The sequence below is a fragment of the Daphnia pulicaria genome, chromosome 10, assembly GCF_021234035.1.
Source record: "Daphnia pulicaria isolate SC F1-1A chromosome 10, SC_F0-13Bv2, whole genome shotgun sequence".
In the NCBI taxonomy this organism is placed as follows: domain Eukaryota; kingdom Metazoa; phylum Arthropoda; class Branchiopoda; order Diplostraca; family Daphniidae; genus Daphnia; species Daphnia pulicaria.
This window is the reverse complement of record NC_060922.1, coordinates 206750-223697: the sequence shown is the minus strand read 5'-3', so window position 1 is coordinate 223697 and position 16948 is coordinate 206750. Positions and strand designations below refer to the sequence as shown.

The window sequence follows — 16948 nt, the reverse complement described above, 5'->3', positions numbered from 1 at the left end:
AGGAAATGACATCCAAGCAGACTATTATATAGATGTACGGTTCAAAGACAAACAAATAAATTAGTTTTCTTTTTGTGAGTGAAATATTTCAATAAGGCCGCAATTACCTTCAGGACGAGTGGAGCAAAATCCGCAGGTTTTCCTGCAGAAGACGCTCATCAGATCGGTGCTGTTTTCGCAGAAGCCATCGTCAAACCACACGTCGCATCCAGCCAGTCTGTCCTCACATTCTGGGCCTGCAATGACATAATAATCGCCATAATATTCGCGGAGATGAAAGGATTATAGCATGGTTGAGATATTTGCATGTATATCAAAGCGCACCGGTTGTCACTTGAGACGTCGTTGTGGTCGTAAATGGCATTGGAGTCGGTCCATTTGTTACTGCTGTGGTCACTTGGGTTGTACTTTCCGTAGTTGGAATTGATGTCGTTGTCGTCGACATTTGAATTGATGTGGTAACTGTCGTGGGGACGACGGTTGTTGAGTCGGTCACTGTCGTCGGGGTGGTTGTAGCAATAGTTGTCTCGACAACAGGGCTGCATTGGTACATAAGATTCAATTTCAAGACATCGTTCTACAATATTCCATCAGACGTATAAAACAATTGATGTGCCAATTAATATTCCTCTTTCAATTTTTGATTAATTGAATTATTCTTTTTTATACCTGACTAAATCCTTGTGTATTACCCAGGGTACTGCCCGTCTTCGAGTAAATGGTGGGAACGTTACGATCTTTGGCGAAAGCGAATTGATCGTAATGCATCACTGAGCCTAAAATATTATCGAGAATATTATTTGATGGAAAGAATTTCAGGTCGTTTGATTCATCTAATATTTTCGTTTAAATGATGCAATTATAGATGTAACTGTAAGTTGACTTTACCTGTATCATACGAAGTCCCCAAAAATTCGATCATGTCGGGTCCAAGCTTGTTAAAGTTGTTTTGCATGCCTGATGGTATAAATATACATTGTTTATTATGCGAATACAAATAATTCAATTATAGTGTCAAATAGAACCTGCTTGAATGTTTCCATAGTTGATGACGACGTAATCGTCCCTGTCGGTTCGTGATTGCTCGTGGAAGAAGCCAGCGGCGTGCATCAGCTCGTGAATAATCAGCGACACGTGAACGCAGCCTTGATCCAGCGACACTACCTGAGACCCACCCGTCCGCCCAATGTTACTGTTACACCTGTCGTGACACAGCAGCACGTGAAAATCAAAATAAAAATTGAATTTGCTACTGCTGTGATTTACTGCTGAGGCGACATGGCCTGTGGGCTGTTATAATAATAATAAGCCAGCACGATTGATTTATAATAATACCCAGATCCTGTGGTTTTGATGATGATGTAATCTGGCTGGATAGTTCTGGGAACGAAGCGGATGCAAGTCTTGTTGTGATATTCCATCATGGCTCTGGCGATTACACTGCGGTCGCTTGGGGCTTATAAACCGACAGAGAAATATTACATCAGCAGCAGACAGCGTATATAAGCGCCATAAATATCTCGATAAATCCGCTTAAAGGTTTTGTAATAATAGGCCTACTGTATGAGGATGTAATGACGTAAGGGATGACAGCATCTGGCCAACGGAAATTGACACCGATAATGGCATTGCGCAGCTCTCTGGCCGACTTGACACCGGCAATGTCACCCTCGAACAAATTGGATGATTGATGCTGATGGTCTGCGATCCAATTGGGATTGGTGACGTCGCTACTGTCTTCTATACGATGAATGAATAGACAAACAGACGTAAAAGCATTGTGTTAATCTTTTATTGAAATCTCCCAAGAGAGATAGGCTATATTGAGGTTTAAAAAACACATCATAGGGTGCTAAAATGATGTGGAAATTATTCATTGATCTCACCGACAGCGAGGGCGTTTCGGAAATCCTCTTCAGTTAGGTAACTAACATCGGACTGAAATGAAATTTCCATTAAAAAAAACACGTGACTTTCAAATGAAATTATCATATTATTTAAACAATTAATATAAAAACCTGGCGGTTGGATGCTGATGCAGCAGACGTGCCGTAAACTAGATCCGACAAACTCAGGGATTTCCCCGTATCAGCAGCAGCAGCACGATTTTCACTGGTTTCCAGTTCTTGAGTGTTATTTACGTAGAGATTTGGGTCGGAAGTGGCCAGACACGAAGTGAAAACTAAGAAAGTCATTGTCGCTACGACCAGAAATGTGACTGTGTTGGATGCCATGATGTCGACTGCTTGGTAACACGAATGCAACTAAAATTAATTTTGAAAAGTATTACATAATTACACTAAATAGAATGTTGGTTATCTTATAATATAATATCTATGGAAACATTTGTGTAAATACCTGCTAGATCAGAATCGGGTTGTATATTGTCTGGAGGGATGAATCGTGACAATTGGGGATCTCACAATTGAGAAGAGTCTTTTATACAGTAGGTATCCCAAGATCGTTGTTGATGCTCTCAGCACAGAGATGTGAGACAGATGCGTTCCCAATAATTCGGCAACGCACATGTTATTTATCATTCTATACTCTGCTGTATATGGGGAACAAATAACTATACCGATAATAACAACAAGTGTTTTAGCAGAAACACTTAGCTATAGTTGGTATAACTGTGGATCTGTTGTATAGAACGAGGGTGACAATAACAAAAATGTTGCGCTGGGCATGGTTTGTTGTAATATAATGATTATTATTATTAAAGTATAGGCCTGTATAGACCATGAACGACACCAGTAATATAAGAGAATTTCGACCATCTTTTACCAGCACCGGTATTAATAAAAATATTAACAATTGTGCAATCTGCTAATATTATATGGCTGCTGTGTGAAAAGGTATTAGACTACATAAAAAAAATACAAAAGCAATATTATAAATTATAATTCATTCAGAGGACGACGATTGTTCTCCTTTTCATCCTCCTCTTTCGTCGCTTATTGAAGAAAAGAATTTCGATTCCAAACGCCACGATGGAAACGAGGCATCCAGCTGCCAAAACAGCGAAGGCCCCTGCCAAATTAGTCAGCGACAAACGCGCCAGAGGCTTTTTCTTGCTGTCCTGGTCGTCAATGTAATTGGCATTCTTCTCGCTGTAGCACGGCTTGGTGTCCGACTCGACCTTTTCTCGCCACAAGGTGATTAGCCCCGCCTCGTGGAGCATTAATGTCCTGCGTAAATTTAAAATCTTATTAACCCCACATCCGGGGGACGTTAATGTGTGCCGTTTCACCAATAAAATGGATGAATGGTGTTTTGGAAAAATGTTATACATATTTTCATGGGCTTACCCACGGTTAAACCTTTCGAGGTAAGGACTTTTCTTCTCTAGTCCCCAAGTTCCCGGGTGGTTGGATGCTGGCGCCGTTATGGTCAGCTTACACTGGCCCGTGGACTTGTAATCAGCCTTGATTATGTCCTTCAAATTCATCATAACCTATTTATAATACAGAAAAGTTTATTTAAATATTTAAATTGCTGGGTCATCTGCATTATAAGACTAAACCAATAAAACATGGATTACACAGGCTTCTAGAAATGTTCATTGTTTCATAATAGGTTTCAGCTAGCAATAGAGATCTTAGATATATTTCCATAATTTATTATTGGCCTACGCTAAAATAGACGTGCTGTGGCGGCAGCGATTTCACCAAATCGACACACTGATGACTGCTGTTGCACCTCGAATTCGGATATGATCGCAATTTGTCGCCATAGCCCTTGAAAATCCCTTTTTGCGCAGTCTGTAAAAGATGTGAATTAAGAATCATCAGAATAAAGATCGGTTGCCTATGATATCATAATGTCAGGACCAGCAGCAGCATGTATAATTACCGAAAACCAAAGATCGCCAGATTGACCCTTATCGACGACAAGGCGGATGTTTGGGTTGAACGCGATGTCTAATTCGGTGCTGGCGATTGGAGGAGCGCGATGAATAGCCATCACGTAGGAGATGAGAATTCCGTTGTAGACGTTGACCAGCACAAGGGTCATTAAGCACCAGGCCCCGACCACCAGTCGAACGGAGGTGATCTGGCATGAGATGCTTCCACCTCCAATTCGATTTGATTCCACGTGAATTGAGCGCAGCAGCGAGAATTTATTAAAATATAATACCTTGATTCAATAAGGTTCCTACAACGTACATGTAGACACTTTCAGTCACGACATCAGGAGGTTGGTCGACATTCTCTTCAACATTGTTTGAGACGGATCGATGCCTCGAAGTTAGGGTGCGATTTAAATACGACATGGTGAAAATGAAGGATGCGACAGCACCAACTAATCCCATCCAAACCTTTTAATATAGTTTGATATATTAGCAGCAATTGTATAACAATATAAAAACATTTTATCCATCGTTGTCATAATTGATATCATTATTAGCTTATACCCATAATTGAAAAGGTTTGATGACTGCGTCGACGTTGTTGGGCAAGATTTCGGGCATTGGGATGAGGAAGGCGGGCGGCGTGTACAGCCAAGGATGGACGACCTCCACTTTCCGTAAACGTTCGGGTGAAGGGCCCATGAACGCCAACATCACTTGGCTTTCCTATTACACAATTACAACGTCACATAGAAATCAAATCACAAAAAGGCTTTATTGTAACACTATGTTATAGCTATAGCTTTATACTACATACCCCCCTCAATAGGTAGCTAATGAGTCCTGGTCGCTTGGGTCCCATGTCATCCAGCAAAGAAATATTGGTGTCAAGGATGGAGTAACTTTAATATTAAATAAACGGTCAGAATAAGGATTATTATTGAAATATATGTTCAAAAAATAATTCAATGTGTTGGGCCTACTCGAATTTGTAGCGGAGAGAGAGCCAGTCAAGTATCAAGGCTGAAACGCCCTCCACACGAATCAGGTGGCCGGTTGAATTCCTCGTAGTTTTCACGGATGGGAGGGACTTGAACAAATAAAATGAAGAATTATAGCCAGATATAATATCAAATGTGGTATAGGCTAATATTGATGCTGACCAAAACCTACCACAGACATAACGACCACAAGGTGATCTTTCTTGAACGAATTGATTGGCACATCCAGCAGCACCGCCTCTTTTGGTCTAGAAGAAACGACGTCGAATGATTGGAGCGCCGTGCTGAATTGGCAAACACAAGTTTCTTCCATCAGCACGACGATGAACATCGTCCAAAATAGTGGCTTCATTTTAAATTCCTTTAGAAAAAGACAATTTGTCGCTCGATCGGTCGTAAATTTGTCGCCACGATTCTTTTGTGCTGCTGTTTCAGTACCTTGTGTATCAATTACCCATAATTGAGAGAACTGCTGCATAGGCTATTAAATCCAACTTGATATTATAGAGTACAAAATGAAATGTAAAATATTATGCGATACGTCTCTCAGCAGTTGACTGGCGAATATGATTCTATAGATAACGATAGATAAATATCCAAGAATAAAAAAAACCCTTCTGGTTAAGGCCGACTACCAAAAGATAACTGAAAAGTCTGAACTTCAGGCCATAGCTTAATATATATAGGGCATGCTATGGAACATCCCTCATGATGTGCCCAGCGTATAATTATTGAATAATAAATAATGGATTCCTCTGCTGCTGCCGGATATGATGTTGAGAACGAATGCTCTTCATTTTATTTTGTTTAGCATCACTGGTGCTGCTATGGGGCCTGCAGCACAAAAATTGATCATCTCAATTCTCAGCCGCGAAAGAAACATACAAGAAAATGCTCGGTTTTGCAGCAGCTGTCCTCCAATGTCAAAATGCACTATAATGCCACCAGACAGCAGCAGCAAAAACAGTCCACTTATTATATTATATGCATGAAGCTGCTGTTGCTAACTCACGTTTCGTGTGTACACATGCAGCCAGAACACTGTAAATACAGCACATCATAAAGGGAGAACATGTAGGCTACTATATATGCTGCGGTGTTTTAAAAGCTTCGTGAAATCAACACAATGTGTTGTGTGCTCCCATCATGAATGCTGAAATACTACATGTTCGCTTTGCTGGATCGAGCATGAAATTATATGCCAGGGGTTTCCTGTCAAACAAAGAATAAATTAATTAATAAAAAGAGGAAAGAAAGAAAAAAAGAGTCGAGCTATTATTTAATTCAAAACATTTCGGTTCCGGGTTGATAGTTGAAAGAGTTAGAGCGACATCGCTACGGCAACCACTGTGTGCTTTTTTCTCCCCTCGACTAACTATAAAAAATTCTATTAAATATTAAAAGGAGTATAGAATTTATTGTATTTTTCTTATAATTAAGTTTGATGAATAGGCTGTATTAGCTGTGTAGCCCAACTGAAATGGCCAAAATTGCCCAATAAAATCATGCGATCCATTTGGCACATAATTATACATAGGATTAATTTATGCTGATGTTGAGAAAACTCCATTGTTAAGCCTATTATATAACAGCACGTGAATAAAAAAATTGTCATTTTGGGGCCAGGGGTTTGACAGATATAATTGCGTCAAACGTCAAACCAAACTTTATTTCCTTGATGGCATCTATAAATATATCCCACAGTTACATAAACGCACGCGGATTTAGTTCCTCCCGTTCAAAGTTTTACCAGCCCGGCCAGCAACGTCACAGATGGGAGGGGCTACAAAAATTCGCTATAGGTTTGCAGCAGACGATATTTCGGGTTATGTGCATACGTATATAGCTGACGCAAATATAGGATTGCTGCGTTCATTCTTGCGCCATAAATGGCAGGGCTATGTGACTGAGCAGAACATTCGAAACCAGCACTTTGCCTCTGCTGCTGTATGCATAATTTCCATATCAATTCTCCTCCGATGCAAAGCAAAACCCTAAGTGAATATGCCAAAAAGGCTTCATTATTGATTGCTGATGCAAAGCCGCCGTCCATTTGTCTTGTCCGCCAGCCGCAAAAATGAAAGGAAGCCATTATTCATTTGCCCGCGAAATTCGAAACATTTTTCCAGAATTTTCAATCTCAAAGGCGTTGTTGATTTTTTCCCTTTTTTTTCTTTTTTGCCAGCATTTAGGATACCAAAACTGTAAAAATTGACACAGTGATGCAAATGGAATTTGTTTGTTTTTTTAAACCTGTTTTGCTTGTGATAAATCTACATTTCTCTAATCATAAATAAGGTTATTCCTTTCAAAGCCGCAGCCTGTTGGAATGTAGATAATATCTAAATCATTTAAAATTTTATTACAATTATATAGAATTCTCATTCTTCTGCATATGATGTCTATCAAGTTTGTTAGCGTTTATTACAGAAACTGGATGACATTTTCGCGGCGAATAATTTTTTTTTTTTGAAACGTCTCATCATTCGATTATTTGCAGCATTCGCAGGTTGGCGCAAATATACAAAAAAGATATAAACAATTTCATATGCGAATGGCAAATATTACAACATTATTATTACAACATTCAGCAAAAAGCACATCATATTTTCGACCTTTTTTTATAGAATAGATCTATAATATATACACGCGAAATCAGATACATATTATATACGTAAGAAAAGAATCAATCCTGGATGACAAATGAGAGCGCCCAGCACCGATCGGAGCCAATTAAATATATCATCAGCTCGGAGCTTTTGAGGGGGTGAATTGTTTTGACGAAGTTATAAGAAGATTATATATCAAGAGTGATGACGATCGAATATAAAATTCCAAATCAATGACTTTTAATCAACGCCTGGCTATTGCGCAATTTAGCCTCTTCCCTCTCCTTGGCGTCAAAGTACCAGATGGTGATGGCGTAGCGGGTGCGAAAAGAGGGCTGGACTTCGTGGGGGTTGCGCCGATCTGACCAGAAGAAAACCATTCGGTCGAGGATGGGCTCAATGTCCACCACTTTGTTGGACCACGTCTGTGGGAAAATCCTCAGCAGACCACCAGTTTCCTTCATTTTTATAAAATGAATGTTATATATAATTGAAATTTCCCGGGGGCTTTTATACTACAGTACTATATAGATACCTTGGCGTCCCAGTCCTTGTTGACGTAATAGGTCGTTGTTATGCAGCGGCCGTCTTGGTTGGGGTTGTCCACATGTTTCACGTAGTGTGAACCGTTGCCGGGATAACACGATATCATCGCCTGTGTTTGTTTGTTAACAGAGATAGACAAATACGGACATGTTTTATAATACGCGCTGATATATATGCTGAGCTGTTGACTATAGACTCTCTTATGTATAGTGTTACTAGATCGGATTACAATTGATTTCCATTTCCGCGAAAGGCGACCACACACATCAGCAAATAGTCAAAGTACAAACGAGGCAGAAAATATACAAGCAACACGATACTCTTATATGGAAAATATTTCGGTCATGGCGGACGAGATTTTATATAGGATTCGAATGGCACTAAATCTATAAAATTAAATATAGAAATAGAAAGCGTAAATATATTACCTTTGTTCTTCCGCCAATGTTGAGTTGGCTGCCCAACTGGGCGCCTTTTTTGAACCTCATGAAATTCATGATGATGGTGTCGACGGCGGCTATGAGGAAGGCGATGTGGGCGCAATTGTTCTCCGACCCGTCGACCCAGGTGATCTTATCGCTGCGCACGTTTCTCGCCGTCTCGCCGTCGCCGGTTGACGCAGCAGTCGTTGCTGGTTTTGTGCTAGTAGACGATTTGAGACCGACTGTCTCGCCCTCGACAAAGACGCCCGAGTGGTACATGGAGACGACGGAGCGGTGGATGGACTCGGCCCGCTCTTTGCCCATGAAATTATCGACGACGCAAATGCCGTACTTGTCCAGATCACGAACCACGCACTGGCAGGTGTCTATCAGCCACTCCATATTATCTCCGCTCTCTGCTGTCTATCTCTCCCAGTCTCTTCAAAAATTGTTGTTTCTTATTGTGTTTTTTTTAAATCGAATGTCTAAGCTTCGTCTGCTGGTGGTGGTGATGCTATAGACTATTTGATGGATGGCTTTGTTGACAAACGTTTCCGCTCTCTATTAAATAAATCCTCGAGTCGTTGCTTCTGCTGCTGCCTGTCGGGAAGTGTGTCGTCAAGGTGCTGACAGCCTACAGTATGTACAGTACAGCAGAGGAGAGAGACGCAATTCTAAAATAGAACTATAACGTCAGTGGTAGGTCTTCTCACGTCAACGACTCGGTGTTGACAAACAGCACCACTGGACTTGACACACGCACCTTTATAGGTGGACGGCCCAATATTACAGCAGCTCAGCACACAAGCTCTGAACTCTTCTGCTACTACGGCCCAACCGCTCGCTGCTCTGCTGGCTGCCTGCCTGCCGCCGTTGCTCCCGTCACGATGCCCACAGTTGTTGGGCACAAACTGGCGCGGCCGAGTTCGGTCGCTTCGATCACGTACGCCATTCCCCTCCCATCACCCCTCAGTGCAAACTAAGGAAGGAATTGGATAGAGAGGGAAAACAAAAAGAATATCGTGAGTAAAAGGAGGCGGGGCCTGGCTCAAGATACCATCGTTAAGGGGTGCATCCCTAAACACACCACAATTCAAAAAAAAAATTATGGCCAATCTTTCTTTTTGTTCTTCTCGCACGGACCCGGACTCCCGGAGAACTGTGTTACGCATATGTTATTGATGATTTGCATTGGCCATAAATAATAAAAAAAACGTCGTAAATGTTCTAAACGATATATACAATTACATGTAATATAATATTAGAAAATATAGACAAGACGGTGGAATAAATGTCTGTATAAAAATTCAAATGAAATTTAAAAATAAACCAAAATACTAAAAAATAACCCCCCCTCCCTTTTTGTGCTGCTTTTGTATATTTCCTTATAATGAATGTTGCTTTCTCGGTATAAGTTGACATCATAACTGGTTTGTGTGACCGTGAGCGAGTCCTCTGCTGGGTGCTGCTTTCTGCGAAAAGAAAGCTCTGCTGCTTGTATTCCTATATAGCTACATAATACACACCAGCAGCAGCGCTCGATCGCGTAATGGACATAGTACAGAGAGAGAGGGCGAGAGCCTACGTGACTGACATCATGCGCACAGCACATCAGAGCACCGCCGTGTGCACAGCAATTTCGCTGTAGGCTATTCTATCCGGTCTCTTGTTGTATTCCCTACTTTTTCACGACCGCTGGCCCAGCACGCCCTTCAAGACGCTTTTCAATTGCTCATTTCAATTATTATGTATTATATTATAGATCCTATATTTTTATAATGGCTTTTATACTATTCCATTTATTGGCTTATCGATTTGAATTTGATGCTGCGCATTTCTTATTCTATTCTATTGTGTGCTGCTGAACAGGATATATGATTGAGTCCAGTCATGCGTGGTGCCATGCGTGAAGATGGCCTATTCACGCGTGAGAGTGAGAATGACAGCGAGGGCGGAGCATGCGCAGTGCATCAGCCGAGCTAATACATCAGCAGCAGCGGCAGCCATATTTTTAGGCCATTTGATAATGGATACGTATTATATGTTAGGTGCTTTCGGGACTACGTGCGGTTCCTGCGCCAACCGAGAGATCGGTGCATTTAAACTGCGCATATCCTAATATGCATCCATGCTGTTATCATCGTTGTCTTCGTCTGCTGCTGTCATATTTGATTTTTCAAACTTTCCTGCTGCTGCTCTTCAGTCTTCCCCTTCAGCACGCTTCGTCCCCTTTCCCCTCCATAAGTAGGCTATAGCTATAGCTATAATCAGTGCTGTATGGTGTTACATAATAGGGCCATTTACGAACGCGCCCATACGGAAATGAGATGTTGCTCCTTATCTTATAAACGTTGATTGTTCTTTGAATACATTTCCAAATTAAATTTGCATTATAATATAGATTATTATTGCAAGGCTATTATATCGCTGTCCGTCTAGACAAATGTTTTTTTACTTTCCTCCCGAATTGGCAAATAATGAAATCGTGAATTGACTTGCGGCTGCATGAATAATATTATATAGCGTCGCGCCCGTTTTCGGTGTGAACATGATGACAGTCACGTAGTCTACTTCTTTCGCTTTTACTGCTGTGGAGTTGATGCCGTTGCGGTTGCCATTGCTGCTGCCGGTTCGCCCAGCACATCATGAATAATCACGTAGTACAACCTCCATAATTCTTGTTCAGTGACGGGCGAATATAATGGCAAGGAAATCCGCTTATATATATACAGCATACATCAGCAGTTGCTGCCAACATCAAAGGCAAAAAGACATTCGACAAAAAAGAAATGGAACTGCTGTTGATGTAAGTATATTATACTTTAATTCTATATATGTGTATGTGCAAATTGACGTTTGTTGAGAAAATTGAAAGAAAATTCTAACATTTTCTCTGCTATTTCGACAGCTGAATTCAAACGTTATAGACTGTTTTGCTGCCAATCTTTATATGTATAGATATATATTGTTGTTGGTACACCTGCGTCTTATCAGGTACACACAACACGGAATGCTTCGCGGTTGGGCGATTTTATCGCCCACCTCCTATGCTGTTGTAGATGCGAAGGCGGCCGTTTGTGACGCTTCGTTGTAACGTTGCATAATATCATGGGGCCAACTGCTACATGCTGCTGGTTGTCTGATTATAAATCTCGCTAGCACCTTTGCCTTTCGACTCACCTTCACCAGAAGTGATAAGCGGAGGATTCTTGATTATACTATACATATATTATATGGCAACCCCCCAAGTTTTATATTATCTCTTATGATATCGATAAGCTAAAGGCTAAATATCGCCAACAGCGGCAGCAGCTTTCTTAGATTGTTAAGTGGTGCACTCACGTATGCCATTTGTTATCAATTCCAACGATTGCTGAATATATACGAAGACTGCTGTACATTGTTGTTGTGTCAATCCTGCTGTGCTGATTTGGCTATCAAGGTGGCACAGCTATCTTAGAAAAGAAAAGGAAAACCGGTCCATGCTAGCTGTATATAGCATGGTGCACGCCAATCAAGTGCGCCAAATTCAAACACAATGTCATGCCTTTTCCGTGATGTCGCAATTAATTGGCTGTCAATATATAAAAAGGGACAGCACCTCCAATAAGGCATCATACAAACGTCTATATTAGGCCTATTTCGTATGCATAGGCTATAGGCCTACTTATAAATATAGATCATAATTCGTACGAATCTCATTATGGCTTTTTAACAACATATAATGCTGGGCTTGAATAAATCTCCTCTTCAATGTTGCAAATATAATTTAGTTTTTTGGGTTTTCGCTTTCCTTTCTCTAGCAACGTGTAATATAGCCTATAATCATCGTCATTTGGTGTGTAGGCTAATAAAAGCTAGAAAGATTCCTTTCGTCCCCACACTATATTATAACAGATACAAATTACTGCCCGCCAATAAAAGGTGGGCTATTAAATCGACTACATGTTGACGTGTATACACACGCAATGGCGAAAAACAAGTTATATTTGGAAATGGCCAAACAGAGCCATTGCCTTGTATAAACGTACATTCTGTTCTGCATGGACGCGTCAAGCAACAACGCTTTCCAAATGCTGGTATAATATTAGTTTATAGCCGCGAGTCTTATTCTATTCGTGGAGTAAGGCATCAAACCAGCAGCGCATGCAGCAGAAAGTCCGCACTTCCTTCTCGTATATATGCGGGAGAGAGTCAATGAACGCCAATTGATAAGAGATATTTAGCCAACTTTGTCTATTATATAGTAGAACGTGTTATTAGAACCCAGTTGGTTCGTTTGGAATTATTCACAGCACAATTCTTTTTGACAGCTTAGGTCGGGGAGAACAATTTCTTCCGATACATATACGTAATTGTGTATACATATATGCTGCTGCCAGTTCAATATAACATTGGCCTTTCTTACATGTATGTATGTAATATAGCTGACACCCATATATGGGATTTAATCAAATCTTCTGATGGATGCATACACAAATAGTATCAGATTATAAAATTAAGGGCGAACCCGAATAACCCGTCGTAGGATATTTTAATACAAACCCTGACCTTATTCTTGCAGGACTTATTCAACCCAAGATTTGACGCTTCTTGGAACCTCAATGACGACGTAGATTCATTGATGACCTTGACAGCAGCATTGCTGGACATGGCAGAAGGAATAAGTCGCCATGCATTTGATCTACTATATATAATATTACAAGATACCTTGGATGCTGTGCACTCAGCAGTGATGGACACATGAGCATCGGAGTCAAATTTCAGGCCGGGTGGTATATTGTACATTTATTATGTTTATGAAAAGATGCGCAGTTATATTTAATGTTTTTCATCGTTTCTTTTTCAGGAGTTCTCTTCGTGTGAAGAGCTTTAAACTAATAAACTTGATCAAAAAAGAGATCTTATATAATAGGCCTATAATTGATTGGTGCGATTTCGGTAAATCGAATATTTTATTGATTTATACAACAACTATATAATTATCACGTCATTTAGATTTGTGAGCAGCAGCAATAAATGATTTGCTAACATTTATTGTGTGTATACTTAAAGAACACGTATAAATAGCCTATATGTAGGCATATATTTTCGTCATTAGCCTATATTTACCATAGATCGAGCAATATGGCCATATTTTATTTTCTGCTGGGCGATGTCGATCTTCAGTGATGCCGATCATATCCACAAAGTTGGATATTGTTTGAAGGAATCCTTATCATCAATTAAGGACTGCAAATATTATACCGGACGGGTTAAATTATTTTTTAATTCGGGAATTAATTGAATTTGAACCGAAGAACCTTAATTCAACCACTCATATGTTTTCGTATAGTTACAACGATATTATTTCTGATGATTTAATCTCTGACCAATTGGGAATCTCACTTCGGCGACATCCTTTGCCATTGGTCGGACAAATAATTTCTCTCTAAAAGAGTCGACATCATGAAACGAATAAGACGCAGCAGCGCTCTCGTCAATCAAAACAATTTGTATATACATCGCATGCACTGTACCATCAACTGGTGCTGATGCGCAAATGAAAAGGCGCAATTTAAAAAAATAAGATGCTGATGATGCGCAGCATCGCTTCATTCATTCATGGCGACGTTTCATTCGAGCTTATATTGGTAATTCAATCTATGCTATGCGATGTGACCGGTCACATTTGACTTTGGAGCTTGTCGTAAAATTATTGATGTGACATGTTGTTTATTTTTCAGCTGATTTACACAGAAAACCTTTCCCCTATAGCTCTCTGCTCAGCTGCCATCAATAGCGGACACTTTAAGGACATCAGATGAATTACATGGTTCTCAATCGACACAATTCTGTTATTGATTGCATAAAATTTCAGTTTCTGCGGAGAAACTATATACACTATAAGATCAACTCCCATATAATGAAGTAGACGACCAGTGTGCATCATTGCCAGTGTGTTAGTTATTTCATATTTTCGACCATGGAATAAATTTCGTACTGAAACCTATAATAAACAAACCAATGAATTGTTAAAAAGAGAGCTTAATATAAGGCTGTCAGCAATGCCATGGATCAAATTATATAGGTCAGAGAAACGAATAATGATGCAACGCCACAATTTACGTCAGAAAGGCCAGGAAAGAAATGAAGCATCCGATGGCTAAAACAACAAAAGCACCTGCCAAGTTGGATAACGATAAGCGGATCAGTGGTGCCTTTTGGTTATTGGTTTTGCCGAAGGCGTGATTGCTTTTGACATTCGAGTGACAAGACTTGATTTTTTAAAGTCCATTTTTCATAGACTATTATTATAACCCGCGATTAAACATCTCGAGATAAGAACTTCTCTTCCGCAGCAAAAAGCCGCCAGGCGTGGCTGGTGTACCCCTGGTACCAATAATCATATACTACACCTGTGGGTGAGCCGATAGTTTTCTTTCATGGCATCTTTTAATGCCTTCACACCCTATAACATAGTAAGTGCCATTGCGAATGTCAATGCGTTGCTCTTGCATTGAAATTGAAACGAATGTATCAGGAATGAATATAACAATTTCTATATAATATATACTTAACTGTATAATACATACCTCTTGCTCTTACTCTTGCTCTTACTCTTGCTCTTAAACTTGTTCTTGCTCTTGCTCCTGCTCTTAATCTTGCTCTTAAGCCTCGCTTACACTAGGGTTTCTTAAAGCTATTAAGTTCTTAATTTTAAGAAATTGAGTTCTTAAGCTTTTTTGGTAATGAAATGACGATTTTGATTGTTTTCCAAGTTTAAACAGTTTCCTTGTTACAGGATATATTAATAGATGTCGAGTACACTATTTTGAAGTCTTTAAAATCAATGAATCTATTAAGACATTCATGAAGGAACCCATCCCTTTGTTTTTTCGTTGGCGCGAGAGAAAACAAAGGGATGGGAGCGGAAAAAGGGGGAATTAAAATTTCGTTTTTCAACTTAAAATTCAACTTAGATAATATCAATAAAAAAAATTGTAAATCAGACCTGATATAAAGCTAACGCAGGTCTATTTGAAAAAAAGTCACGTTTCCCTAGCCCTGGCCGTTCAACTGCAAAAAAGGCCAAAGTGGCCTAATTGGCATAAGGTCCTCTCGGCTTTCCAAAGACTTTTAGAATGGGTCAAAAGTACTTCGGAAAATGAAAACAAAAATCTGAAAAAATCAGAGGTGTTGTCACTACCTCTACCTATGTACATACTAAATTTGAAAGAATTTTGTTAAAAACTGTAGTACTTAGAGGACTGCAAAAACAGCGTTTTTGCATAAGGTCCTCTCGGGCTTCCAAAGACTTCGCTAGGTACTGTATGTGATAGATTGCTTTAGTTATGAAAAAAAAAACAACAAAAATACATCCAAAACATCTAGCCTGAAATATTTAAAAATCGTGGTGGAGAAATTTCATCACATATAATGATATTTTTCGGCTTGAATCAGTGTAGAATATTCTATTTTACAATAATTGTACCAGAAAACTCATTATATGTTATAGGTTGCTTTGGTTTAAAAAAAAAAAAAAACATCCCAAACATCTAGCTCGAAATATTTCCAAATCTTGGTGGAGACCTTTCCTATCACATATAATTATATTTTTCGCCTTGAATCAGTGTAGAATATTCTATTTTACAATAATTATACCAGAAAACTCATTATATGTGATAGGTTGCTTTAGTTTTGAAGAAAGACAAAAAAAACGTCCCGAACATCTAGCTCGAAATATTTCCAAATCATGGTGGAGTTCTTTCCAATCACATATAATGATATTTTTCGTCTTGAATCAGTGTAGAATATTCTATTTTACATTAATTATTCCAGAAAACACATTGTATGTGATAGATTGCTTTGGATTTGAAGAAAAACCCAAAAAACCTCCCAAACATCTAGCTCGAAATATTTCCAAATCGTGGTGGAGACCTTTCCTATCACATATTTGTCTACATATTTGTCTACATATATTTTTTTAATATTTGGGACCTAGGTAATAGAGGACATTTCCCTGAACCTTTTGAGACTTAGTTTTCATTTTGGTGTTGAGTACTAAGCCTTTGGAGTGACCGTTAAGTCTTGAAATCACAAAAATTATGACGGAAAAAACTTAAAATGCACATAACGTTTTAGAAAATTGCACAGCTTTGCTTAAGCACAGCGCAGCACTTGAAGTTGCTATAATATTTATTTCACTTTTTAAAGCCATTTCTTTATTACAGGATGTGTAAATCGATGTCCAATACACCATTTAAAGTCTTTTGAATCAATAAATTCATAAAGCAATTCATGAAAAAATAGTTTTAGAAAAATGGTTGATAGAAAATCTTCCAGGAACTGGGAAAAAACACTTTTATGAGATTTAGTTGCTATAATATTTATTTCACTTGTTAAAACCATTTCTTTTTTACTGGATGTGGAAATCAATGTCCAATACACCATTTCAATTCTATTGAATCAATAAACTCATAGAGCAATTCATGAAGAAAAAGTTTTTGAAAAATGCACAGCTTTGCATAAGCACAGCGC

At 39.2% G+C, this 16948-nt stretch overlaps 3 protein-coding genes and 1 long non-coding RNA gene across 4 annotated transcripts; all 4 read right to left on the bottom strand.

Annotated features, from left to right (window-relative positions):
• Positions 1–505: 505 nt before the first annotated feature.
• On the bottom strand, positions 506–949 carry LOC124313847. The gene is made up of 3 exons (XR_006911026.1): positions 889–949; positions 670–776; positions 506–577 (listed from the first exon to the last, which is right to left on the bottom strand). It is a non-coding gene; the product is annotated as an uncharacterized LOC124313847 (long non-coding RNA).
• A 65-nt stretch (positions 950–1014) lies between these two features.
• On the bottom strand, positions 1015–2540 carry LOC124314529 (hatching enzyme 1.2-like). Its single transcript, XM_046779727.1, has 6 exons — positions 2424–2540; positions 2019–2264; positions 1887–1938; positions 1561–1740; positions 1336–1456; positions 1015–1201 (listed from the first exon to the last, which is right to left on the bottom strand). Exons 1-6 carry the CDS (start codon positions 2538–2540, stop codon positions 1015–1017), a joined length of 903 nt encoding a protein of 300 aa, XP_046635683.1.
• A 1080-nt stretch (positions 2541–3620) lies between these two features.
• Positions 3621–4922, bottom strand: LOC124314528 (ionotropic receptor 21a-like). Its single transcript, XM_046779726.1, has 6 exons — positions 4834–4922; positions 4668–4752; positions 4415–4576; positions 4138–4318; positions 3853–4073; positions 3621–3761 (listed from the first exon to the last, which is right to left on the bottom strand). The coding sequence occupies exons 2-6, from the start codon at positions 4710–4712 to the stop codon at positions 3621–3623; spliced, it is 750 nt and encodes a 249-aa protein (XP_046635682.1). The 5' UTR covers positions 4713–4752; positions 4834–4922.
• A 2325-nt stretch (positions 4923–7247) lies between these two features.
• Positions 7248–9399, bottom strand: LOC124313841 (egl nine homolog 1-like). Its single transcript, XM_046778638.1, has 3 exons — positions 8435–9399; positions 7996–8115; positions 7248–7918 (listed from the first exon to the last, which is right to left on the bottom strand). Exons 1-3 carry the CDS (start codon positions 8828–8830, stop codon positions 7691–7693), a joined length of 744 nt encoding a protein of 247 aa, XP_046634594.1. The 5' UTR covers positions 8831–9399; the 3' UTR covers positions 7248–7690.
• Between the last annotated feature and the right edge of the window lie 7549 nt (positions 9400–16948).

What these genes read in the sequence shown, in the direction of transcription:
- LOC124314529 (XM_046779727.1), bottom strand. Translation starts at nt 2,540, where the DNA reads ATGATAAATAACATGTGCGTTGCCGAATTATTGGGAACGCATCTGTCT. An exon ending in ATAAAAGACTCTTCTCAATT is followed by an intron (nt 2,265 to 2,423) that starts GTGAGATCCCCA and finishes AATTAATTTTAG; the next exon opens with TTGCATTCGTGTTACCAAGC. An exon ending in ATCAAAACCACAGGATCTGG is followed by an intron (nt 1,202 to 1,335) that starts GTATTATTATAA and finishes GTGTCACGACAG; the next exon opens with GTGTAACAGTAACATTGGGC.
- LOC124314528 (XM_046779726.1), bottom strand. Translation starts at nt 4,712, where the DNA reads ATGGGACCCAAGCGACCAGGACTCATTAGCTACCTATTGAGGGGG. An exon ending in AGGAACCTTATTGAATCAAG is followed by an intron (nt 4,074 to 4,137) that starts GTATTATATTTT and finishes ATCGAATTGGAG; the next exon opens with GTGGAAGCATCTCATGCCAG. An exon ending in CTGGCGATCTTTGGTTTTCG is followed by an intron (nt 3,762 to 3,852) that starts GTAATTATACAT and finishes CATCTTTTACAG; the next exon opens with ACTGCGCAAAAAGGGATTTT.
- LOC124313841 (XM_046778638.1), bottom strand. Translation starts at nt 8,830, where the DNA reads ATGGAGTGGCTGATAGACACCTGCCAGTGCGTGGTTCGTGATCTGGAC. An exon ending in ACATTGGCGGAAGAACAAAG is followed by an intron (nt 8,116 to 8,434) that starts GTAATATATTTA and finishes AAACAAACACAG; the next exon opens with GCGATGATATCGTGTTATCC. An exon ending in ACAAGGACTGGGACGCCAAG is followed by an intron (nt 7,919 to 7,995) that starts GTATCTATATAG and finishes ATAAAAATGAAG; the next exon opens with GAAACTGGTGGTCTGCTGAG.